This window comes from Xyrauchen texanus, chromosome 43 (assembly GCF_025860055.1).
Source record: "Xyrauchen texanus isolate HMW12.3.18 chromosome 43, RBS_HiC_50CHRs, whole genome shotgun sequence".
Lineage (NCBI taxonomy): Eukaryota > Metazoa > Chordata > Actinopteri > Cypriniformes > Catostomidae > Xyrauchen > Xyrauchen texanus.
Window position 1 is genome coordinate 27,984,850 of NC_068318.1, and position 26,181 is coordinate 28,011,030.

The following is a 26,181-nucleotide window of genomic DNA, read 5'->3' on the forward strand; positions in this document are numbered from 1 at the left end:
GGTGAAAAAAGTATTTCGATAGGAAGAAGTCCTGCTGAACCTGCAGAGGAAGAAACACACGCATCACGCGTAGTTTACATCGGTTTGACTCAATCATCTTCGTGCGCACCACGAGCGAGTCCCACTCGTTACTGAGTTTATGAATGAAAAACTTCCGAAACCGTAAAGAAGTGGAAGTTTTCCGGTTTCCTAAACGTGTTTGGACTTTTTGTTTGGTTCATCTGATTTAAACGTAACTCTTATATTTTTACTCACTGCTTTTTACGAAAACAGCCGAGATATTTGGATTTGTGGTTCGTTTCACCGTGGGAAAATGTGTTTACATTAATTCGCATTCCGCGTGCATGGATGTTTTCTTCCCGGCTTGATTTGTAGGAATGTTTTACAAACCTAAATAAGTCCCACAAGAAAAGTACACATCAACACAACTCGGTGCTCAGTACAACAACATCCAGATAATCTCAAAGGTGAGTGCCCACCCCCAACTTTTTTTTTTTTATCAATGTTTAAATTTTTCAAATAATTGTAATTTTTTTACTATATATATATATATATGTGTGTGTGTGTGTGTCGTATATAAGTCAACGTGCTGTTTTTCCACGATTTTTATTTTATTGTTAAAAGTGTATACAAAGATAACATGTATGCATGTCTTATTCTATTCACACACACACGCACAAAGTTTCTTGCATATTTTTATTGTCATATCTCTGTATGGTGCTTTTGATTATTTTATTTTCAATCAGATTTATAACGTATTTCAGAGAAACAGAATATTAACTGTTTTTGAAGTTTGCACTTGATTTGCTAGTATTATTTAGAGAGATTAATAGTTGAGGTGTATTTGGCATATATAGATATATTGCATTTGTTCTAATGTAGTTGTTGCAAATCAGTCCAGTAAAATTTCATTTCCATTGTCTTTCCACATTCATGAAGATACAATCCTTTGAATAGGTGCCCAGCAGGAGTAGAATAAGAATGCTACATTGTGTTCGCATCATTTGCATATCAATGAATATGAAAAGTGACCTATTTTGAGCTGTAAAACTCTAGGTGGTATTGTCTGTCCAGTGATTATTATGGATGTATTGTGTCCCATGAGGAAACAAACCATTCTGGTGGATTTTGTGTCTATATTAATGATAAATCTGGGGTTGTCTTGACCGCTGGAGAGTAGATAGTAATGTTTATTTTAGATAGTTGGGAAATAAAAAGTTATATGCTGTTTCGTGCATTTTATATAGGCCTAGCTGTCAAGAACCCACTCAGATTATGTGATTTCAAGTCTCATTCTCACTTCCAAATATCAAGTGTGAATCATCAGAAATGAGTTTGTCCTCATGTCATGTGACAGGTTCTCTTAGGAGCCCTCATGGATCACAGAAGTCTGAAGCATGAATTGGAGAGATGATTTATAAATTAAACGGATATATTTCAAAAACACATCCCACCTCTCCCCAAGGAGCCCATCTTGTCTCATTGTGGCTCTCAGGTGGTGAGTTACAGCCAAAATCTCATACAGTCAACTGTGTCATGTGGAGTCCATCCTAATTGAACTTGTAATATTGGATGCACTGAAAGATGAAACGTCTGCATCTTTGCACCTGGTCAGAGTGCCCGTGAATTACCCACTGTGACTGTTCCTGCCAATATTTGAAAAATCTTATGTTTCTTGCATTTTAAGGAAGTTCTATCATTACTTGCCAGCATGTTGTTCTAAACCCATATGCTGTTATTTTTTCTAAAGGTGTGCTTTTGAAGAATCTTTACGCCACTCTTTTTCATACAAAAACACTTTAGAGTGACCATGTCTGACAAGCTCCAAAAAGGACAAAGTCATCATAAAAGTAGTCCAAATTACTTGGACTACTTTTGCAATACATTCCAAATGTTATTAAAATGTTCTAAAGTTCACAGTTAATGGCATCATACATTTATGTAGTGTAGTTCATTTCAGAGCTTCTCGGTACAGATTATCAGTGAATAACAATTTAATATTGCGGTATATTTTTCAGACAAAGCTATTGTTTTGCTTCCAAAGGCTTGGAATATTGCGTACAAGTCACTTGGACTACTTTTATGTATATTCATGGTGTTGTTTTGGATGCTTCAATATGTATCCTCTTGTGTTGCACAAAAACCTTTAGGTATGATCATTTTAAACGAAATGAAGGTGAGTAAATAATGACAATTTGTCATTTCTGCGTGAACTATTTCTTTAACTGTGATGCAATATTTTTAGAAATTGTGCTGCACAGTACATTAGAGGTAATGCCAGCCTTGATCTTTGGAATATTAGTGTGCAATATGAAGCCAATGGAGATGTGAATAGGATGGGAAATGGGGAGTAATTTACTGGGATTTCCTTGACTAATCTATGCAACTACAGGTGTAAAGATTAGGGCAACGGAAGGGGGAGGCCTTGGGGTGGATTGCATGACTATCTCCCGAAACAAATGCTATAAGTGGATGAATGTCATGCAAGGATGCAGCAGCATAGTAATTAAGGGTCCGGGCTGGACCCTTAGGGGGTCATGGAACACAGCGAACTCCAACCTTTAATTATCACAATGGGCTTTTGAAAGGCTCCTCTCTTGCATTACTGGAGAACCATGATAGAACTGATTTCAATGCTGTTTTCCAATCTTTAGATGTGATGGTTGAATGGAAGCCAGTGAATATCAATTTACATTTATTCATAAAGACCCTGTATAATTTAAGATTTTATAGCCTATAGTTTTTCTTGTAAATTCTTTAGTTTGATTAGAGATAAGGAGCAGTGTGCGAAAGTGGTCTAATTGCTTTTTGATTTTTTTTTTCTAAGTGGGAAACATAGGAAATGCTGTTTTCTGCTTGTGAAGTATAGAAAAGTGCAAGCCATGAAGTCTGAGAGCTATCAGACCTTGTTTTATTGTCAAATCCGCTGGTAGTAACATGCTAGCGATTATCCTCCTAGCACTTCACACATTTTTATATGGTTTCGTGACTGTTGTTGAAAAACACTTTTACGGCTTACCCAATAACAGTTCTTTAAATCTCACCCGCATGCACCACAGTTTCACTTGACAAATGTACCCAGAATAGCTAAGCATTCTCATAATTTGGAGATTCTTACATTTTACTACTTGGACAGTTATGGACTGCGCCTGTGAGGTAAATGAACTGCATTTATAGCCTTATCATAAACCCTCTGCACACTGGCACTTAGGATTTTTCATTCAGGGTTGCCACCCACTTAGAAGCTAAGAGAACAGTACTTCAGTTGAATTACACTGTCATAAAAACTGCCCGACAGCTCACGGTAATGGACAGGCGTCCCTCATTTATCATTCTAACGAGGTGATCACAATTAACAGAATAGGGACGTTGTTCTTTTAACAACTGTTATGAAAATGGATTGCATTTGAACATATGGGTATTTTCAAGTCAACATGAAACTCCTTTCACATCCCATTTTACTTCCATAATGTGACTTATTTCAGTGAGAAACAGGATATTCAACAAGAAAAAAGTAGGGTGGGACATGATGATTTTATTCATTGCGAATTGAATGAATCTGAAAACCGTTACCATTATGCCCCCAATGCTGTCAGTTGAGATTAAGTTGTATTGAAAACTGAATATTCCTTTAAGAATAAACCGATCGGCATAGGTAAATATTTGCCCATTTCCCCGATTCTGCATCGCATGTAAACACCTTCACCAGCATTCTTACCGGCTTCGCCAGTGTGCATATGTATTGCGTGGATGCCTCTTCACTGTTTGCCGTCAAAAGCAGAAAATAACTTGATTATTTTAAATGGCATTTAAACGTTTTCTTGCTTTGTCGTATTTTTTAAATAAGCTGATGTTTGGGATTTATCGGTGTATTGGTGTGCATGTTAATGCCTAAATAGCTTTTTTCCTATTAGTTAACTTTACCCAATATCCTGCGTGGCCTTTGTGACACCAGCATGAAAAATAAAGTTGTTTCAGAGGAAGGGTAAGTTAATACTTTTACTTACCCTTCCGAATCTGGAATTTTTTTTTTTTAATAACATGCACCATCGAATAGTTTACTATAAGACCATGAACATGCATTAAGAAAGTAAATAGGCTTTAAACTGTAGTTTACTCTGGTTGCCAGAAAGTAAAACTGAGCCAAGCGACAAGGCAACGGTGTCAGTTAAAACAACATTTTCTTTGTTTGTGTTCACTATTTCCCTCCACTCTAAGTAATGAGAGCAAAACACATGGCACCACATTGTGCTACTCCAAACAGGAATTCTAGGTAGAGTCGGTGGTGCGAGAGCAAATGGTCTAGTGCAATTGTTGGAGGAGGGTGGTACAAAAACAACCACCAGATTACAGGGCTTTTGTTAGGTAACTTTGGGCAGGGATAGGGGCGTGACTGGGGGTCCAGAGGAAAGAAAAGTGTCAAGTACTAGTCTTGGGGGGAGCGTAGCATTAACAGATGTGTTTCACACCACCAGGATGGCTTCTCAACACCTACTCAGGGGGGCAGCTGCTGGGTGAGGGGTCAGGGGTTGGCTATATTCTTCATCATGGATGGAAACCCATGTTTAATTAGCATTTTGCTTAGCTAAGTTCTTGCAACTCTTAGTTATTGCCCTCTGGTACCAGCTACATTTTGGTTTTGTCATTAGATGCCTGCACAGCTTGAGGTTAGCTATTTCTTATTAACATTTGCATGGGTACATTTTTTAGAAAATTACAATGCCTTCAAGGCATGCATTTAAATGTGGATGAGTTTGTGTGTACCCTGGGAATCAATCCCATGATCTTGGCAGGGCCATGCATTACTAGTTTGTATGCTACTGAATGGCAGTAATTGTTTGTATTTTGTAATTCTTGTTCTTGTTCTTGTCTTGAAGAATAATTGTTCTTCTTGTATTAGTATACTGTACTGCATTTTATGATATATAATGGTACTTACTATAAATTATAGGTTGGTGTACTCCGCTTTAAAATCAGGAGAAAATGTTGGTGTATGATCAAACATTCTGTTTCAGATTGGATAGGGGACTAATGCCTTCTAAACAGTTGTCAGTTCTCATCAAACTTAATTCATATTTAAAGAGCACTGAAGGAGAGACTGTGGCCTTTGAAGCCAAATTTGTACGTACCAGATGGGGTTTATGACAGGTTGACAGTAATATTTCATCTAGTGATAGGGATCTGGTCTTTGGAAGCAGAGCGCAATTGTAGTTTGGCTCATCTTTGGGAGCACTTTGATACAGTTATCAGTGGAAATTTATTCCCAGGCCCACACAGAATGTGTAGGCTTTTTTCTCATTTCTTTAGTTGATTTAGGGGAAGGAGTCTGAATGGATTTCTTATTCCATTTTTATGCATCCATGCGTACCATGTTAGGCTAATTCATGCCCGCCCCTTCTCTCTTGTTTTTCTGCCAGGTAGCTCTATGCTGCTGGTGTTGATGGCCCAGTGCTGTCCATAGCTGTGTGAATGAGCCGTCTCAGCCGACCCTCCTCACCCAGTTGCAGTGGCATGGCTTCTCTCAGGATGTTGATGTCATGGCATTTACTTCTCCTGTGGGTTATTCTTGCTCAGATCACCTCAGCCAGTTCACGTCCCCCTGTGACTGACCAAGGTAAGTTGTTCTTTTCCTGTGTGTGCACCTTTGGGCTTTTCATAATTGGCAGGTAAATGTACTGTATGGAGGCCTGAACCCCAAGTTGTTCCCAATGGCAGGCTAGCACCTTGCATGGCAGCTCTGCCGCCATTGGTGTGTGAATGGGTGAATGCGATGCAGTGTAAAGCACTTTGAATACCGTTAAGGTTAAAAAGGTGCTATATAAGTGCAGACCATTTACCATTTGTGCGATTAGTGGCCGATCCGCTCTACCAACTGATTCACAGCCTCCTAAACCGAACAAATTGATAAAAACAGTATTAACACATGTATTGGCTTTACATTAAAAAAACTTTTGGACATTAGCAATTTAAGGATTAATTTGTTGATTCCCCTGCAAAAAAAACATCTTAAACTGATTTGCTAGTCTTAGCTGGATTAATCTGGCCTAGCTGGTGTTCCAGGCTGGTTTTAGTTGGTTTATACTGGTCTCACAGCCTGGTCACACTGGCTGGCCACCAGTGTTACCAGCTGAAAAGTCCCCCAAATCTCTTTTAAACCAACCAGCAGACCAGTTTAGGTAGATTTAAGCTGTTTTTTTATGTTGTTGTTGTTGTTGTTGTTGTTTTTTATCAGCAGGCTCCGCTTTGGTATAAAAAGATATTAGGGAACATTTATTTGAAATTAATACTTTGCTCTACCTTGTGTACCAGCTAGAATTCTGGTCATGGCTCCATTTTTGATGTTGAGTTTACTAGCAGAGCTGGAACTCATTAGGGTCTGGCTTGCAGTAAGACTCCAGATGCTTCTCCTTTATGCCTGAACAGAGCTTTGGGGTTCAGATGTATCTCAGTGGAATGCAGAGCCGTACAAAGACAACTTGGCTTGCTAAAAGTTCTCCAAACCCCACACAGACCTCTATTGTAATCATTGGAATGACTCAGAATAAGAAGGCATTTCATATAATCTTGAATGATTATTATTATTATTAGTGGTGTTTGCTAAGGAAAGAACCACTATTATAATTGCTCAGACTTGGAGATGATCTACTACTTTGCTATGTGATTGCATTTTTCATCTGGCGGACAATAAATCAGGTACAAAAAATACCATAAATTTACATTGAAGGAGACTCGAGAATATCATAGAGACTTTGGGGTGGGCTCTTTTGACTTGGGCCTGTATGTAACCACCAGCTGGTAAAAGATTAGTTTCGCACCTGATTCTGTCTTGCCTGTTAGTTTTGAAGAAATTTGTACAAAGAGAGAGTTTTGAGAAGAGTTGTCTGACTGTTAAGTAGTCATCCAGACTGGAAAAAGCAGAAACAAAAAGAACAGGTCTCCACCCACTGGCTGATGTTCACCATGGAGATCATGTTTCTGGCAATGATTGGGGCTTGGAGCCGATGAACAGGGTGAATCAAGGGATGGGTCAGAATTGTTAATGTGATGTTTACCCTTGATCACTGATACTCGGCACGGCCTGACACCAACACACTTACTCTGCAGTCTTGATTGTCTACAACCTCATTCACAATGCATGTTTGCACACAAGACAACATAGTGTCCGTTTACAGCTGCTTAAGGTGTCGACAGGTCATATACATTGTGCATTGCAGCACTTATCTGCAATACAATACAATCTTTAAAGTTACCACCAGCTTTCAAGCTCCAAAAAACACCAAAAAGCACCATAAAATAATCCATATTGACTTGTGCGATAAGGTAAGTCTTCCAAGGCCAAAATTCCTCAGAGACTTAAGTATGGAGATTGCTTATTTTTATTATGCACATTATGCTTTGAGATGACTATTGTATGACTTTTGCAGCTTTGACATTGAAAATGCATTTTATTTCCCACCACAATTGTTGTTGCCAACACTTAAGAGTGTCAGCGACTGTTAAATGTAGGTTTAAAAAAAAAAAAATAGGTATTTTTTAAATGATGTAAACAAAAGTGGCAATTTTGCTATGATGGTGTCTGAGGGATATGAGAGCTTTTTGTGAACATACGGAAGTATGAGTCCATTTTTCTAATCATCAGTTTTCTGATCATCGGTCCGATTTGTGAACTGGATCAACCGGTTCGGTGAAAAGGGCCTGCTCAAAAGAACAACCACCAATCCGGTTCTCGAATTCAACTCGATGTCTAAATTATCCAATCGCAGTGGATCCCAAGTTAACAGCTCTCTGTAAAGGAAGATTCTGTTCCTCACACAAAGCTACCATCAGTTGTATGGTCTTTTAATGTGCTTTTCAGTGTTTTTTATTTATTATTTGGTCATTTTTAAAGATGTGACAGAGTGGAAGCAGCATATATATATATATATATCTCAATTCCATTTTTTCAGTAAGCAGAATTATTATCTAATATTTTCAGTTGACCCTCCACTTAGCAACGGTTGCCCTGCCACCAGTACTCTGACATGCATTTGCTATTTTCCAATGATAGCCAATGGAAGTAATATGTGTTTTGAGTACATTTAAGTGGGATTTTACTAAAATCATAAAAAATATGAAATTGTTTTTGTTGCTGGGTCATTTGTAATGGTAATGCAGGTTACCCAGAGAGGATGCATGCAGTGTTTTTCTTTCTTTTTTTTAAAAAAAGAGAAAAAAAATAACTTTCAATAAAACTGGAGAATAGCATGATATGGATCAAACTGTGTCAACCCTCATTCCCTCATTCATAGTGAGCAACATAACCAAGGTGTGCGGAGCTTAGCAAAGGGTTAATGGGTGTCACCATTGCCATGTTCTGGGCTGATTGATGTATAATTGAGCACTTTTAAAAACAGTACTTTTAGCTACATTTTAAAGGAAAGGAACTGTTTTGCATATGTCCTTTTTAATAAATAACTTAAAAAAAAAAAAATTCAATCTTAACTTTTCTTGATTCAGGCTTAAAGAATCATGAACTGAATTGAACCGTGAGTGCAGTATACTGAATACGGAATAGTGAGATGAGTAAACATTTACACCCCTAAAACATATGTTTTGGAACAACTGGATGACGAGTAAATAGTGATAGCATTTTTAGCTAACTATTCCTTTAAGAACGGCATGGAAATGAATAAGGAGGTGGTGACAGATGTTGTCTAATTCAGCTTGGACTGAGTGACCAAGACAAATGGGACAGGCCTCCTAACTCTGAGAAAACGCATTCTCTTCGGTTCTACAGGAAGCCAGTCCGGAGTACTTTAAATCCAAGCACACAGATGTGCGTTGGCACAGCTCACTGAGTCAATTTTGGGCGTTTAAACAAAATGTCTGGATTGGTCAATCTGCTCCAAATGACGTAGAAACTATGAAGATTAATTTCCAGAAAACATCATTTTCGATTTAGTTTAAGCTTTCAGGAAGTCCCCAATGACAAAATTGAGCTTTGTTGACCACAGAATTTTTCCATAAACAAAATGTGCTTATAATTTCACCCTTTTAGAATCTCACTGTGAATGAATCCTGTTGTTAGGTGGTGTGTTGGATGCTTCCAATTTAACAGAAGGAATAGTTAGAATTTTTATGTATTTCCCAAGTCTACAGCTTTCTGCTTTGTTTTACTTATGAAAAGACCCTTAAAGCTTTCCATCCTTTCTACACTAATTTGTTCAATATTCTTTGCATTAATTATAACCTTAGCTTTGACATCAGTGAATCTGGTTCACAATCTAGCAAAGACTGAGTAGACTCCACTGAAGTTTCTTTGGTGGTTTTATTGAAACAATAGTTTTATAAAACAGCCTGGCCTTTATTTTTTTTAGAAATGCATCAAAGTACAGGCTGGGAGTTGTCAGCCCTATTAACTCCAGTTATAAGTGCTGTTTTTCCCTGTATGTGTGGTGTTCAGTGGTTGATGTAATTTTCTCATCTAATAAGAGACTAGAATGATTGAGGCCGGCTCACTTGGAAATAAAGTGAGTGAAATCTTTATGTATATTAGATGAGACACCAGTCCTCATTTAAATTCCAGCCTCTACCTTTCTTGCTTGGCTTGCTTATTTAAAAAAACTTGTGCTTGAAAGTTGATCCCACCACAGCCCCCCATCCCATTTCCTTGCTGGGATTAAGGGGCCTGTGATCCAGGAAATACCTCCACTTGGCTCAAGTGAGATCTCCATGACAACATGTCAAGGAACCTGCTGTTAAAGGCTCTTCTCTGTCTCTCCAAACACTCTCTCTTTCCCACTCCGTCTCTTACGGATCCGCTCAAGTCACGTCGTAATTTTTATTTGTATAGCGCTTTTCACAACACACATTGTTTGAAAGCAGCTTTACAAAAAATCATGCATTAACAAAAACTTAAACTCTCAACCCTATAAAGTCATTTTGTAGTTTGATTAAATATGATTGTAAATTGTGTATAAAAAATAAATAATTGTATTTAGGACCCCAATGAGCAAGCTGAAGGCAACTGTGGCAAGGAACACAAAACTCTGAGAAACTAGGCTCACTGTGGGGGCCAGTTCCCCTCGGTCTAACCAGCATGAAAATAATGGCAATATTAGTTATTTATGTGCAGTGCAGGTCATGGTTTAAGATTAGTAAACAAAGTAAGTGTTAAAGTCCAGTGTTTAAAAAAATATTGGGGTGGCTGTGGGTTGTCCACTGATCGCAGGGCTGGTGGTTCGATTCCAGGCCCACACGACTTAACATGCCAAAGTGTTCTTGGGCAAGACACTGAACCCCAAGTTGCTCCCAATGGTAGGCTAGCACCTTGCATGGCAGCTCTGCCATCATTGGTGTGTGAATGGGGGAGAGAGATGCAGTGTAAAGCACATTAATTACCCCTAAGGTTAAAAAGACACTATATAGTTGCAGACCATTTACCATTTATGAACTGTAAAATGAATGACTAATGTCTTTTGAAGTCCATCCTGGATTAACTGCAGAAGTACACATATAGATGCAATTGTCCTTTGTTAGTTGGCTGATGAAGGCGTTGTTGGCATTTAAATGATAGTCTAAGTATTGAATCTCAAGAGTGTAGTCTATCAATAGACAAAGGTGATGTAGGCAGAGCTCAATGAGGTGAATCGCAGTTCAAGCGGCAGGCCATTTCAATGAGGTTCAGTGGGATCCATCCTTAGTCCAAGGTTTATGAAGTATTCGATGTCTTCCAGTTGTAGTTGGCATAAGTTCATCCTTGTAAAAGACTGAAGTGATGTCTGGTTAGCACCGGCTGCATTTAGTCATCATCGCTCAGAGACAGTGGTGTCTGACACCAAGCAGGAACGGAGCTGGATCTGGGTGGCTCTGCTAACCATAATATATGAATAATATTACCATAGATGTCATTCAATTTTATGCAGAGTTATAGATCATGATAGATGTTTCTAGTTCCGGCAGACCTAACTAAAGCAGCCTAATTGTGAGTTGATGGATAAGTCATTACTGTTGTGCTGTGACAGAATATCTGGTTCCTAACCTATGTAGTCACAGTACTGAATAAAAATCTAGGAATGTTGTGGTTATTTTCTATGAGTTTGCTCAAATATGCTGACCTGGCAGCTTTTAGTGCCTGTCTGTAGCTACAGACACTATCCTTCCATGCACTGTGAAATACCTCTAATTTTGTATTCTTCCACTTGCGCTAAATTTTCCGCACTGCTCTCATGAGTGATCATCGTACAATTGTGCAGGGCTTTTTTCTTGAATTTTCTTTAATCGAAGGGGGCGACACTTCTCAAGAGTGCTAGAGAAGACTGTATTTATATTTTCTGTTATTACATCAAGTTCTTCTAGACTTTTTAGCTTACTGAGTATGTGAGACAATTCAGGAAGTTTATTAGTGAAGCTATCTTTAGTGGTTGAATGAATAGTTCTACCTGAACGATAGCGTGGTGTAGATTGAGTGACATGTAATGATCCGAGATGTCAGCGCTCTGTGGCAGAATTTCTATAGTATCAACATCAGCTCCATATGACAGAATTATATCTAGCAGTTTATTATGGTGATGAGTTGGTCCTGTCACATTTTGTCTCCTGACTCCAAGAGAATTGAGAATATTGATAAATGCCAATGTCATTTTCATTATTTATGTGAACATTAACTAGCCTACTAGATCTAATAGAAAACTTAGCAAATTCACAAAGGAGTTTTGAGTATGGCCAGGGTGATCTATAGACTGTAGCAAGGGTAAAATAAAAAATAAACAATTCTCTCATTGTTAGGAAACATTGCGGAAGACAAAAGGGACAGATTAGTTTGTTTGACAATCAAGGTGACTTTAGGTTGGTGGGAGGTCTCTCTGAAGAGGGACTGTCATTTTTGTTTTTTGGCTTTTGTTTGTATGTATTGAAACTCCGCCTGATTAGCTGTTATGGGCCATGAGAGGTTAAACTTTAAACTGTTTAATTTTTTCCTTGAAAATGTTCAAGCGTTGAGCAAATGTCAAAACTTTGAACAATGTTGAATTCTTGGGTAAATCTAATGGGTCACATTTTTATCCAAAATCTAAAAGTAAGAAATTATATTTTGCATAAATAAATAATTTTTAGCACCATTAAGTTATTGTGCATTGTGACATTGTTTTCATGATTAAGCACATTTCCCCCAATTCTCATTACCGTAATAAAAATAAATAAAAAAAATTATATTATGATATACTGATGAAGTTTGATATAGTAAATTGCAAAATATTTATACATGATAGTATTTGTTCTACTGCCTGAAATTTATGCTGATTTTAGTAAAAAAAATAAAAATAAAAAGGAAACAATATAGTGTTTTGGTTTTTACAGTATTGAGAATAATCATTGGAATTACAAAAAATTAAAAACAGCAAAACGTTTGGACATATTACGCTAATATTATGCACATACGGTATTAAGGATTATGCATTACAATATATGCTTTGCGGTAATATTATACATTAATAAGCGGAAGTATCTGGAGGGAAATCTGCTTAATTACCATTAAAATAATCTCACAAGGCTTAAAATTATCCTAAAAATAGGCTTAATTTCCTATATGCTAAATATAATTGACAGTTTTTTCTTTGATTTGGGGCTGAAATATGACCTGGACTTGTTCAGGACAGGTTTGATGAGATTCATCCTCTTATGAGTTATATGTGCATAACAAAATATTTTTCATATTCATCATATTCTTTTTGGCATCACAGTTTTGTCATTCTTAGTTGGTGATAGTCTTATTTTATTTATAGTTTTATTCATTTATTTTGAGTGGTTTTGTGGTATTCCTTTCTTAATTTCTTTATCCATGGTGCTTTGCAAACTCTTCCTTTGTTAGGTAGTGACTCTTCAGTCTTATTTTAGTTTTGTGGTGGTGTTTCACAAGTGTCGTCCCATGTCTCAGTTTGTTTTCAAATACCAATTTTTATTTAGTTGTTAATGTGGCAGTTCTGTCCAGAAGGCGCTTCGTTCATTTAAAGTAAAAGTTCACAAAAATGTTTTAATTCTCTCATCGTTTACTCACCCTCATGCCATCCCAGATGTGTATGTCTTTCTTTCATCTGCTCAAATGAAGATTTTTGAAGTATTTCTCTGCTGTTTTGGTCCATACAATGAAAGTGAATGTGTGCCAAAATGTTAAAGCTCCAAAAATCATACAAGGCAGCATAAAAGTAATCTATAAGACTCCAGTGGTTAAATCCATGTCTTCAGAAGTGATATGATAGGTGTGAGTGAGTCAGTTTCCCTAGAAATTAAAATGTTGTTCTCTTGAACACATGGAATGGATCTTGAATGTAAACTGAGACTTTGGGGGAGAGCTCTTGTGACATGGGCCAGTTGGAGAGTTGAAACACATAGAAACTCGCTTAAAACATTAAAAACAGCTTAGCAATGTGCTAGCATCATGTAGGCGAGTTTTGGACGGAAAATGAACCAATTTTTTTCCATTTTATTGTTGTATCAGGGATGAGCAACAAACATGTTGTGACTTGATTTGTCTCTTTTGAATGGACTTTTCTCTCTGTTTGGTAGTCTTTAAGCTGTTGATTGCATCAGGGGTTGAGTGGTGAATTTGTTAGACAGCTCCCCAGTGTGTTTGTGCATTTGAATGTGATTTAAGCGTGGGCAATGCTCTGAAAGGGCAACTTTCTGTGGGCTGGAGTGGAGCCCACAGTGACTCATGTGTTCTCACTGTCCAGCACTCTGTGATGGATGGATACATATATTATGTGCTTGGATCACTAGTGATATATTTTATTTAAAACAAGAGTCCTGGCTTGGTGTAATCAAAATATTGAATAAATTACAGCAAAAATTGTTCCCTTTGTAAAGCCCATAAACCTCTATCCTGTCTAGTTGGGCATAAAGTCATGTTAACACATGTTAACATTCTGATCTACTAAAATCCCATTAACATATATATTCTGATATACAGAATGATATTTTGATCTTTATATGGGTGTGTATGAATCTGTCGATTGTGTCACAGGTCACGCCGTAGCATCTTCCGAGGACGAAGATGACGATGAGTCATCATCTGAAGAAAACAAGCCTTCAAGCAGCCTGGAGCTCTTACGTAAGTATTGCCCCCATTTTTCATCAAAGTATGAATTGACAATCAGTCACTGTTATAAAATTTACAAAAAAAATGTCCTCTTTAGCAATGGCACCCCACTGGGCCCAACCTGAAAAGATGGAAAAAAAGCTTCATGCTGTACCAGCCAGCAAAACAGTGAAATTTCGATGTCAGGCTGAGGGAAATCCAACCCCTAAACTTCGCTGGCTCAAGAACGGTAAAGAGTTCAAAAGGGACCAGCGCATCGGGGGCTACAAGGTAACCTGCCACTGTAGTCAGGCCTTTTTTTTTTAAAATCAATATTTTAAGACATGAAAAATATTGAGATTAGATGTCGACCGATAGTGGATTTTGCCGATACCGATAAGTAAGGTGGTGGGAAAGGCAGATAACCGATTTATCGGCCAATAGTTTTTAAAATTGATTTTTAGAATCTTTCCTTACTATGATGAGCACAGACAAAGAGTCCTAAATTAATAAAATCTCAGATGTTTATTGTTCAACCAAAATCCCAAAAAGAATCTTAAAAATATGATTTGGTGCATAACGTGACGCTTAAGTATAACAAAGACATTTTGAAATGAAGAAATTATGAAATGAAGAAATTATGAAAAGAGGTTTTTGCTGGTAACGATAGTTCCAAAAAGCAACTATTGGTACCGATTAGTTGGTAAAACCGATATATCGGTCTACCTCTAATCAACAATGAGAAGAATTATTTTTTTGCTATATTGTCAATAGTGAAACTAGTGTATATAGCTCGCCAGAGAAGCTTTCCCACACTTTAGCATTTGTACAAAACCATACATTGACCACAAGCAGAAAAATTTGGGTTTGCTGTCCTTGTTGCTTTTGCAAGTCCTACGTTTGGCTTTTGCATGTATATATAACTATAAGACATAAAGATAACACAATATTTCTTCTCTCCTTCCTCTCTCAGCTGCGTGAACACATGTGGACTATAATCATGGAGTCAGTGGTGCCCTCAGACAAGGGCAACTATACCTGTCTGGTGGTGAATAACTACGGAAGCATCAATCACACCTATCAGCTGGATGTAGTAGGTCAGTCATGTAAACTTTAGGTTAAGAGGAATGTTCTTTGTTCAATACAAGTTAACCTCATCCGTTCTTTTCTTTAAAAAAAAAGCAAAAGTGAGGCACTTATAATGGAAGTGAATGGTGCCAATTTTTGGAGGGTTTAAAAGCAGAAATGTGAAGCTTATAATTTTTTTTAATGTACTTTCAATTCTTCAATTTCATAATTATTCTGTTCAAACTCATGTATTATTTTAGCTCTAAAGTTTTTTAAATTGTCATTTGTAGATTCGCTTTAGGATCTTAGGCTTTGTTGACATTGCATTGTCATGGCAATTAAGATGTAAATTTAGTAAACTTTACACTGAAAAGATTAGTAACTTTTATCATGTGATTTGATCACAGTAAACTATTTTAACAGGCATTTACGTCTTGTGGCTAAACCTTTGAAAAAGTGAGTATTTTAACATAAAAATCGTTCCCATTCACTTCCATTGTAATTGCCTCATTGTAATCCTGATTGTTGGTCATAAATATTATGCTATAAATGCTGTCGATTAATCTTAACTTCTATTGACCCCAGAACATTGATGTGCATTATTCTTCAAAATTAAAATACTTTGACCTATGGTGGACCGAGGGAGTGTTCTGATATTTTGGATTTTGAAACAGTTGATATTTTTGCAATAATATATATATATATATATAATGTTGTCACCTTTATCTATTGCTACATTTTCTAAAAAATTAATATCTAACAAACATCTATGTGTATAATGCAGAACGGTCTCCACACAGACCCATCCTATATGCTGGTCTTCCTGCAAACCGTACGGCTGTCGTCGGCAGTGACGTAGAGTTTGTATGTAAGGTTTTCAGCGACCCTCAGCCTCACATCCAATGGCTCAAACACATGGTGGTGAACGGAAGCCAACTCGGACCTGATGGTCTACCTTACGTACGCATCCTAAAGGTAAAAAAAGCACTCAAGATGAGTGTTCATTTAAAATGTACATTTTCACTTACAATTATAAAGTGAAATGCAGTGTATATTACTAAAACGATATCTTAATGTTTTAATGGGGCATGTATGACGTTGCTCAAGCCAGACTCAGGGCACCTACACACTAGACAAAGCTCTTACAGAGCGTTTGAAGGATTGCAATGTGGAAAGTGTGTTTTGAGGGTGTGGAAAGAGCAATGTCAGCTTGATTCGAGCTGGAATACAGCTAACCTTCCTCTGTGTCATTCTCATTGGTCAGTGGATGCCTCTGTCAAATTGGATGCAGCTACATTTTGGCCATATGATGCGCATTACTTTCGCAAATCCCCTACAACCTTACACATCATCCCCATTGAAATTGATGGATTTGCAATGTTCTCTGACGCATGGTAAACTCTAGTGTATAGGCGCCCATAGTTGTAACTGTTCCATATAAATGATCCACAGATATTTGGATGCTAAAGAACACCTTAATATGATTAGTGGATTGGTAATCGGATTTCATAAACTTGGTCTTTTGTTGTCTCCAGCACTCGGGGGTCAATAGCTCGGACACCCAGGTGCTGACGCTCTACAATATCACAGAGGAAGAGGGTGGCGAGTATATTTGCAAAGTGTCCAATTATATAGGAGAAGCCAATCAGTCAGCCTGGTTAACTGTCCTTAGACATGATGTACAAGGTAATTTTACCACTGGCTAAAGGTAGAGGTTTTTGCTTTGGGTTTCTCTTTCATGCTTTGGGTTCTCCTATCCCATAATGCCATGGAAACTCCCAGTTGATCCCTTATCGGGGATTGGAACCAAACCCATGGCGATAATTTCCTCGCCATGGATTAGGTCTTTCTGGTGAGCGCTCCATGTTGCCTGCCTGATGTGGGTGAAGGTAAATTGAAGGTGATGGTACTGGGCAGCATTGTTTGATCTCTCTACAGGTGAATGGTCAGTGCTCTAGATTACTAGTTCCCAATCTTGGTCCTGAAGTACCCTCAAGACCAGCACATTATGGGTATCTTCCTTATTTGACACACCCACATCAGGTCATGGAGCCACTACTAACAAGCTGATGAGTTGGATCAAGTGTGTTAGATTATGGAAACATCCAAAATGTGCAGTTTTGGGAGTTCTCCAGGACCAAGAGTGGAAAACTGCTCTAGGTGGGTTTCTAAGCTTTGGGATCTTCTAACTGGTTTCAACCCCAACCAGATAGAGGCTACAAGAACCTTCATCCTCTTCGAGATCAATGTGGTCCTGGTTTCCTCTTCTTTCCTCTCACCTCTTGGGCCTTGGGTCTGCTTTTCTTGTTCTCTTCCAGACCGCTGGCCTCAACACCACCGACAAGGAGATGGAGGTGTTCCAGTTGAGGAATGTGTCCTTTGAGGATGCTGGGGAGTACACTTGCTTGGCGGGCAATTCTATTGGGGTCTCCCATCAGTCAGCATGGTTGACCGTTGTCAAAGGTATCCAGCGACTTTTTCCTGTCCTTTCTCGACCTCTCCCGTTTTCACTTTCCTTCTCGTCCATCGCTCCGAACAGTGCCCGTTTGTTTGTGTCATTCGCCAGAGTTTCAGCTGGACCATGTTTGTGTTAAAGATCATTTACTTGAATATCACTTAGCTGGTGTAGGTTTTACACCTTTCCCAAAATACAAGACACGTCACAGATATGTGTGTGTGGCTGTCTGTTGCTTCCTCTGCAGGTGCAAAATTATTCATGCATTGAGCACCTGCATGCTGAGTAGACCAAACATTTGGATTCTAGGGAAATCTCCCCCTTTAGGAGTGTCAGCTTACTAAGGGGTCTTCAGTGTGCTTGACTTTCTGTTGACCTAGCGAATGACACCAGTTACGGTACTGTTTCATCTCCTCTACATTTCCCTAAACTTGTTTCCTCTCTCTGTCCTGCTATTTGTTTTTTAATGAGCAGTTATTGCACACAAGTCATCTTGACTCCGATTTAATTAGTTTATGTTGATTTTAAGAGATGTCAGACAATGATTTGTGTGCACTTTCCTTGAAGATTTTGCATAATTAAAATGCTATAGTTTTGTGACTATAACATGACCACATTTTTGTTTGGTGCTGTATTGCCATTGCATCATTAAAACATTTCTTACTAATATACATAGCTGATGCCATTTCCATATATATTCTGGCATCTTGGTTTTATTTCAACCACTGCTGATTATTGCAGAAGAACTCGACTCCTTATGAATGATGCTGCAGTTTAAAAGAATATTCTGGGTTAAACACAAGTTAAGCTTAATCAACAATATTTCTGGCATACTGTTGATATTTTCAAAATGTTTTGATTCGTCCCTCTAATTAAAAACAAGCAAAAACTGTGTTTACATTAAAGCACTCACAATGGAAGTGAATTTGGCCAATCCATTAAACATTAAAATTCACACCATTTCAAAAGTATAGCCACAACATTATACGTGTTAACATGATTTTAGTTTGATAAAGTGTTTACCATATTACTGATTTTGCCAGTACTGCATCATGACAACAATACACCTAATTTTCACAGATAAGATTAGTAAGCAATTTCTTTAAACAATAACATCATATTAACATGTATAATGTTTATATCTTGTGGCTATACAGTATGTATTTTAAAGGGATAGGTCACCCAAAAATGTTAATTCTCTCATCATTTACCCACCCTCATACCATCCCAGATGTGTATGACTTTTTTCTTCAAATAATAATTTTTAGAAGAATATTTTATCTCTGTAAGTCCATACAATTCAAGTATTCCCATTCACTTCCATTGTATGTGCTTTAATTTAACCACAAGTTTGACATTTTTTAATAAACATGGAACGAGTTAATTCTTTTTGTGGTAATCAACATTATGCCTCAAATGCTGTCAATTGAGCTTAGCTTGTATTAAATCCAGAACATTCCTTAAATTATTTTCTATCAATGCCTATGTATCTTGCTGTGTGTCTCTTTGGCCTCCCAGGACAATTTGGCCGGGATGGTTCCATTTCATACTCGTGCAGGGGATGGCTGCATCCTCACACTGATGGAGAATGTGGGGTGAAATCCTATGCCACAAAGGAGCCATTATGTGGCCACAAAAGGAGCTTGTGCTCTCTTCTTAGTGCCAATAGTGTCAAATGCACTGGTTGAAATTAAACCGAGCTCGGTGTGAGTGTGTATATGTGTGGATACATGTGTGCCTGTCACCAGCATCTACCAGTGTGTGTCAGTCCAAAGTACACAGTTACTGAGGTGTTATTGAGGTCAGATGACAGTGTACAAGTGGATTTAAGTGGAATTCAACATCACTATCATAATTGCGTATACTTTGGGTTAGGGATTTGAACGAGTTTTGTAAGTAATTTGTAGTGCCTGACCTTCATGTTCTATTTCATAAGCACCCACGGCTCCCTCTGCAGTGCCCAGTCAGTCCTACCTGGAGGTGTTGATCTACTGTGTTGGATTCTTCCTCATCTTCCTCATGGTGGGAATTGTCACCATTGTCAAAGTCCGCAGCTCCTCAAAGAAGAGCGACTTTAACAGCCAGCTGGCCGTTCATAAGCTGGCTAAAAGCATTCCTCTCCGCAGACAGGTAAACCAAATGTAGATAATAGTCTAGATTTCCCTGGAGGAAAAAAAATATCAACCAGCCTAAACTAGTTTAGCATGTTTAGATGGTCTAGGTGGTAAACCAGCCTGGCCAAGCTGTTCTAGCGGTTGTCTCAGGCTGGCCAACCTGGTCTTCAGCTGCTCTTTGACTGGCCAAGCTGGTCTTCAGCTGCTCTTTGACTGGCCAAGCTGGTCTCCCAGCCTGTCCAAGCATGGCCAAGCTGTTCTTCAGCTTAAAAGTGTCCAAAACCTGTCTAAAACCAGCCAGTAGACCAGCCTGTTCAGGCTGGGAGACCAGTTAAGTCCAGCAAATTATCTTAGGATGGTTTAAACTTTTTTCCAGCAAGATTGACATTCTGTTATCCAAAGAAATTTCCTGTTTTCCTTGTGTTTTACTAAACCCCTTAAAAACATCCCTGAATTATTTTTACTCTACAGGTGTCAGTGGAATCCAGTTCTTCCCTGAATTCTGGTGTGATGTTGGTAAGACCTTCACGGCTCTCCTCCAGTGGGACCCCAATGCTGTCAGGAGTCTCAGAGTACGAGCTGCCCCACGACCCAAGCTGGGAGGTGCCCAGAGAGAGGTACGCCCACTGATCCCACAGATCCAATATTTTATCTTTTCTTTCTTATTTTTATCTGCAGTTGGGTCACTGGCAGTTTTGAACTCATTTAGCCATTTCTGTGCATCTTTTTGTAACAGATTAGTTCTTGGGAAACCTCTGGGAGAGGGCTGCTTTGGGCAGGTGGTGATGGGCGAAGCCATTGGCTTGGACAGAGACAAGCCCAACCGTGTGACGAAAGTAGCCGTTAAGATGCTGAAATGTAAGGGGGATTTTTTGGTAGGGGATTTAGTTGAACCTAAAACATTGTCAATCTCCAAAAAGGACAAAAAGATACCCTTAAGTTTGTCCATATGACTTGTGTGCTTTATTCTAAGTCTTCTTAAGCTATACAACAGCTTTGCGTGAGGAACAGACAAAGATGTGTAATCTTCCACATTGCCATAGCATTTAAGTCTCTTTTACCTATTAAAAATGGCCGCTTATAGACACATTGCACTAGGTTCGATGTCAGTGATGACAATTGTTAGACAAATGCAAGTTGGTTCTTCCATTTTCTTGCAGAGGAGAAGATTTTCATAACAGATTATGTTATCAATTGACTGTTTACTTGTGTTCATTAATACCTGTTTTGCATGTTTTCATTAGCTGATGCCACCGAGAAGGACCTGTCTGACCTAATCTCAGAGATGGAGATGATGAAGATGATTGGAAAACACAAGAACATCATCAACCTGCTTGGAGCTTGTACTCAAGATGGTAAGAGTCCATATGAGTCCAATTACATGGAGTTAAATTTAAAGGAGACCTCTCTCTGGAGACAGATTATTCCCTTTCTCTTGCTGATATTTCTTCTCTCTCTCCAGGCTCTCTTTACGTCATTGTGGAATATGCATCTAAAGGAAACCTGCGGGAATATCTGCGTGTCCGTCGGCCCCATGGCATGGAGTACTGTTACAATCCAGACCAGGTGTCTGTGGAGAGCATGTCAATTAAAGACTTGGTCTCCTGTGCCTACCAGGTGGCTCGTGGCATGGAGTACTTGGCATCCAGAAAGGTACATCAAGTGTTCGTCAAGCCATTTAATGGGGTTTGGTTGAAAAATAAAGGGATATTTTCATCCACAATACATACTAACAGGGCCTGAGACCAATACTTACAATATTTGTACTTTCTCATCAACAGTGTATCCACAGAGACTTGGCAGCACGCAATGTACTTGTAACAGAGGACAATGTAATGAAGATAGCAGACTTTGGTCTGGCTCGGGACGTTCATCACATAGATTACTACAAGAAGACCACAAATGTAAGCACTCAGTTCTCCAAACACTCATATGTTATAGTCCAAACAGTCAATTTATAACTAGAATCGTAAAAATTGCATTAAGTAAAAATATTTTACATCCGTGTTTCTTCAGGGTCGACTGCCTGTGAAATGGATGGCACCTGAAGCTTTGTTCGACAGGATTTACACTCATCAAAGTGATGTGTAAGACATTCCATTTGATTTCTATTCCAATATATCCTCAGATAAGCACTCATACTTCAGAAAAGTTCACTTTTAACCACAGTTCTTGGTTATATTTTGGTGCTGACTGAGTGCTTTCATGTTGTAGGTGGTCTTTTGGGGTTCTTCTGTGGGAGATCTTCACCCTCGGGGGCTCACCTTATCCTGGAGTGCCCGTGGAAGAGCTCTTCAAGCTACTGCGAGAAGGTCACCGCATGGACAGACCCTCAGCCTGCACTCAAGAGCTGTACGACCTGTTCAGATATTTTAATTAGTGACAAGACAAGCTGTTTCTGAATTTAAATAAATAGAAATCTTTTTGAAATTTGTTTTTGAAAAAAGAAAATATAGATATAGCCAAGTTTTATTTAAAGACATCATGAAACTGCATTTGCAATGCATTTAACCTCCATAATGAGACATAATTTGTTGTGAATCAGACTATTCAGGGAATTCATTTTATAAATTGTTTTATCCACCCAGATTTTATTGAATTGTGAAAATGTGATACTTTTATTATTGTTAATGGTTATTTTTCAGAAACCAAAGAATTGTTTCAGAGGCAATAAGACCATGGACTATTATTAAGAAAGTAAATGGGGACAATTTTGATTTCTTGCTGCCTTTTAATAATTGATTGGGATAAATGACACCGTTATGCAATTTGTATTTTTCAGATACGTGATAATGAAAGACTGCTGGCATGCGGTTCCCACGCATAGGCCTACTTTTAAAAAGCTGGTAGAGGACCTTGATCACACCCTGTCTATTATGTCCAATCAGGTAAACCTAGCGGACCTGCTCATTTAGGCTTCGTTCCAATACCTTGTGAGCTGCCTTGCTGTCTACGTTGCCAGCTACCTAATCGAAATAGATCCTTATAAGTGACTGATTTGAAATGCTCGTCATGTGCAGCAACTCTGTTTATAGCCTTTCGCAAACAATTTACATGAATAACATGTATCTCGTGTTGAGCGACTTGACTAGCGCTCTGTGTATTCCAAAAGACTCCATGATGTTAGCATGTTGCTAAGCTAAAAATACTCAAAAAGCAAGTCGAGTTGAGTCGAGTTGTACCGTGCAGTGGAAAAGCCCCATAAGTAGGCAGCTCACTAGGCTTTGAAACAGAGCTATTTTCTGAGGAATCTAGCCTCATGGCTACTGGCCTCACTCCCACCATTCAAAGGGACAATTCACCCAAAAATGAAAAAGATCTGTTACGCACACTCATGCCATCCAAAATGTGTATGACTTTTTCTTTCTTCTGCTGAACACAAATGAATATCTCAGCTCTGTTGGTCCTCACAATGCAAGTGAATGGTGGCAAGAACTCTTTAAGGAATTTTCATTTTTGGGTGAACTATTCCTTTAAAAAAAAAAAAAAACAGTGTACCATCTCAACTTTCTGTGCTTTACTTGTAGGAGTATCTGGACCTCTATGTGCCCCTGGACCCTATTTACTCTCAGGTCATCCTGAATGAACGTAACTCCACCTGCTCTTCCGAACAGGACTCGGTCTTCATACGAGAGTCTGAACCCGAAGATCCCTGCATTCCCCCGTCAGTTCCCCCTCAACACACCGTCCGTTCCTACAAAAAACGCTGAAGGCAAAGAGCACATGGACCTCAGTCACCGAGTATATCTGTCTTCCTTTCTGCTTCCATTTACTCATAAACTCTACACTGAGACTGAGAAGATTAGCCTAGGTAGTTATAGTACAGATACGCAAACAGGAAGCGGTGTTTCACACATGTAGACTCTCGAAATCAAGACTGATTAGAACTGCACAGGAGTCTTGGGATGGTCTCCAAGGGACAGGTGGTGTTTTGACGAACTTTTGTCTCTGTTTGTCCCCGATATTCTTCAGAGACCTTGATGTTCACATACAAGATGTTCCAAAAGCATCATCAAAGGATTTTGTTCAGCAATGAACAAATGTAGAAATAATTGCAAGTGTTACTAATTAAAGTATGCTGCCTTTGTAATGGTGGATAAATTGTACAATTATGAATTTATATTAACACTTTTGTTTTATATTACTATTGTAATTATTATTATTTTTGTATAAGCTTGTTCATTCCCTACTCTGTTTAAAGGTGAAGTGTGCAATTTCTGCACCACTGGCATCATCAGAGTTGTGAAAATAATGTTTTCAAACAGGTTTCCCGATTACTCCGCCTGTCTGTCATATGGTGGATAAACCAGAGTCCCAAACTGGTTGAGCCAATGTTGCTCTGTCAGGTTGGTCGGGATGCTCAAACTAACAGAGCAATGTTTGGAAAGTGCCACAGAGCCGCAGTTTACACTTGGAGAATCAACCTACGAATGTTTTATGTCTTATATTCGATAAAAAAAAATTATGCGTATCACCTTTAAGAAACATAATCTGTTACACAGATTTATGGGATAGTTGCTAAGTGTTCAGATAAGCTACAAATGAAATCTGTTACTCATCGCTTGCTGTTACAGTTGTAAGGTACAAATACAATTTGTCTGGTGTTGTCCTGTAACACAATATTCCAGTAGTGTGAATGAATGTTTATTAATTGTTTATGTTGCCTGGGGATTATGAAATTGCTGGAATACAGATACCTGTTTAGTGCCAGCTGGAGATTTGACAATCTCTTGTTCCAGTTGTAGTCAGTATCATACCGTTTACGCCAGTTTCAAAACACAGTATGTCTGTAGCATCTCTGTTTATCATGTCCTGCTAGATTTTCAAACCACAGGGTTTATATGACGAGGAATTTGTAACTAAATAATTATTATTATGAACTTGTTATGAGAGAGGATGTACATTTACTTCTCTGGTAGAATTTTTCAATGCTTGAGGGATTGTTATGTGAATTTTGAGGCAGTGGCCATGCACTTATATTCCGGCTATCAATGAGCTGACTGATATTGCCATTCCTGTGGGAATAAAAATGTTATATATATATATATATATATAATGATATGATATGATATGAGGTTTGGGTTGATTTGTAAAACTGAGTGTGTATTTTTGTTCACTGCAAAAAAAACAAAAACCTTTGTCTTGTTTTCTGATAAAAATATCCAAACATCTTGTAAAACAAGATAAAAGATGTGCAAGATAGTTCTAACAAAAATTTACTGAGGCTTATTTTTTTTTAAACAATGAAAAATTATTTGCCAATGGGGTAAAAAAAAAAAAAAAAGAAAATATTATTTCAACATATAGGCTATTATTTGCTAACAAATCTATTACACAGCAAACGGATAACATTCCACTAACGTTAGTTTATGGTTCCAACTTGTTTTTTTTTCTCTCTTTTTTTTGTTGCTTTTTTTGTTTAAACCAATTACTAACAATCTTGGAACTTTCTTTTTAGGTTGTAATTTTGAAAACCATAAACTATGTCCCCAGAACATTCTGAAAACGTTAGTTTATGGTTATCAAAAATACATATTGGATAAATATAACCATAAAATTAAGTAAATGTAAAAACATTGTATCTTGGGTAGGTTTATCTAACACAATTTTGCTCCTCGAGTGAATTAATCTTGTTTATGTTAAAAAACATTTTAAATGTTTTTTCATGAAAACAACACAAACGTACTGATAAGGAAGACAATTCTTGGCAGTGTGTGCACCAAATAGATCACATTTGTATATGCAGCATTTGCGCGCCAGAAATAAATCAGGCACACCAAACATCTCTACTCATACGCCGCTCTAGAGGTTGCTGGAAGGGCAGACGTGTGGAAGAAGATGCTGACTTCAATATGAAACATCCACTCTGGTTGAAAGCTTTAAAGAGAGCAAAGTATATGATTAACAGTGTAAAATGAGATGAGACAGCTGAAGCACTTGCACTGATCTTCTATGAATGTTCATTGGTTTATCACAGAATTAAGTACTCTGGCTATTTGCTAAGGAATATACTTCACACTCCAAACTCAAATAGTCATTCAGGATTATCCATCATCTGAACAAACACATTTTACAGCAAATCACAGGTGATAGGTTTACCCCAAAATGCTAATTTTCAGTGAGTAACAACTGCATTTTAAGTTGTGTCTCTCACAAATCTATTGTATGGCTTCAGAAAACTTGTCTGGCCATTTGAACTATACCCTGTATGTTGCTTTTTTGGAGCTTGAAAACCTCTGGTCACCGTATGCTCTCTTTGAATGGCAAAGCCATTTAAACATTCTTCAAAGTTTACATCTGTGTTCCATTTATGCATTTTGCAGACTCTTTTACCCAAAGCGACTTACAGTGCACTTCTCACAGAGACAATCTCCCCCGGGAGCAACCTGGAGTTAAGTGCCTTTCTCAAGGACACAATAGTGGTCGAACCATCAACCTGCTACTTACAGTACCTGTTCTGTGCTTTAGTCCACTACACCACCACCGCTCCT

General features: G+C 38.2%; 1 protein-coding gene across 1 annotated transcript; it reads left to right on the forward strand.

Annotated features, from left to right (window-relative positions):
* The first annotated feature begins 34 nt into the window (after positions 1-34).
* LOC127635721 (fibroblast growth factor receptor 1-A-like) lies at positions 35-24,702 on the forward strand. The gene is made up of 17 exons (XM_052115952.1): positions 35-467; positions 5,418-5,614; positions 14,000-14,086; positions 14,172-14,344; positions 15,027-15,150; positions 15,906-16,096; positions 17,440-17,584; positions 19,513-19,706; positions 20,162-20,307; positions 20,427-20,548; positions 20,935-21,045; positions 21,153-21,343; positions 21,472-21,594; positions 21,707-21,777; positions 21,905-22,042; positions 22,473-22,578; positions 23,218-24,702. The coding sequence occupies exons 2-17, from the start codon at positions 5,470-5,472 to the stop codon at positions 23,398-23,400; spliced, it is 2,250 nt and encodes a 749-aa protein (XP_051971912.1). The 5' UTR covers positions 35-467; positions 5,418-5,469; the 3' UTR covers positions 23,401-24,702.
* Positions 24,703-26,181: the final 1,479 nt, after the last annotated feature.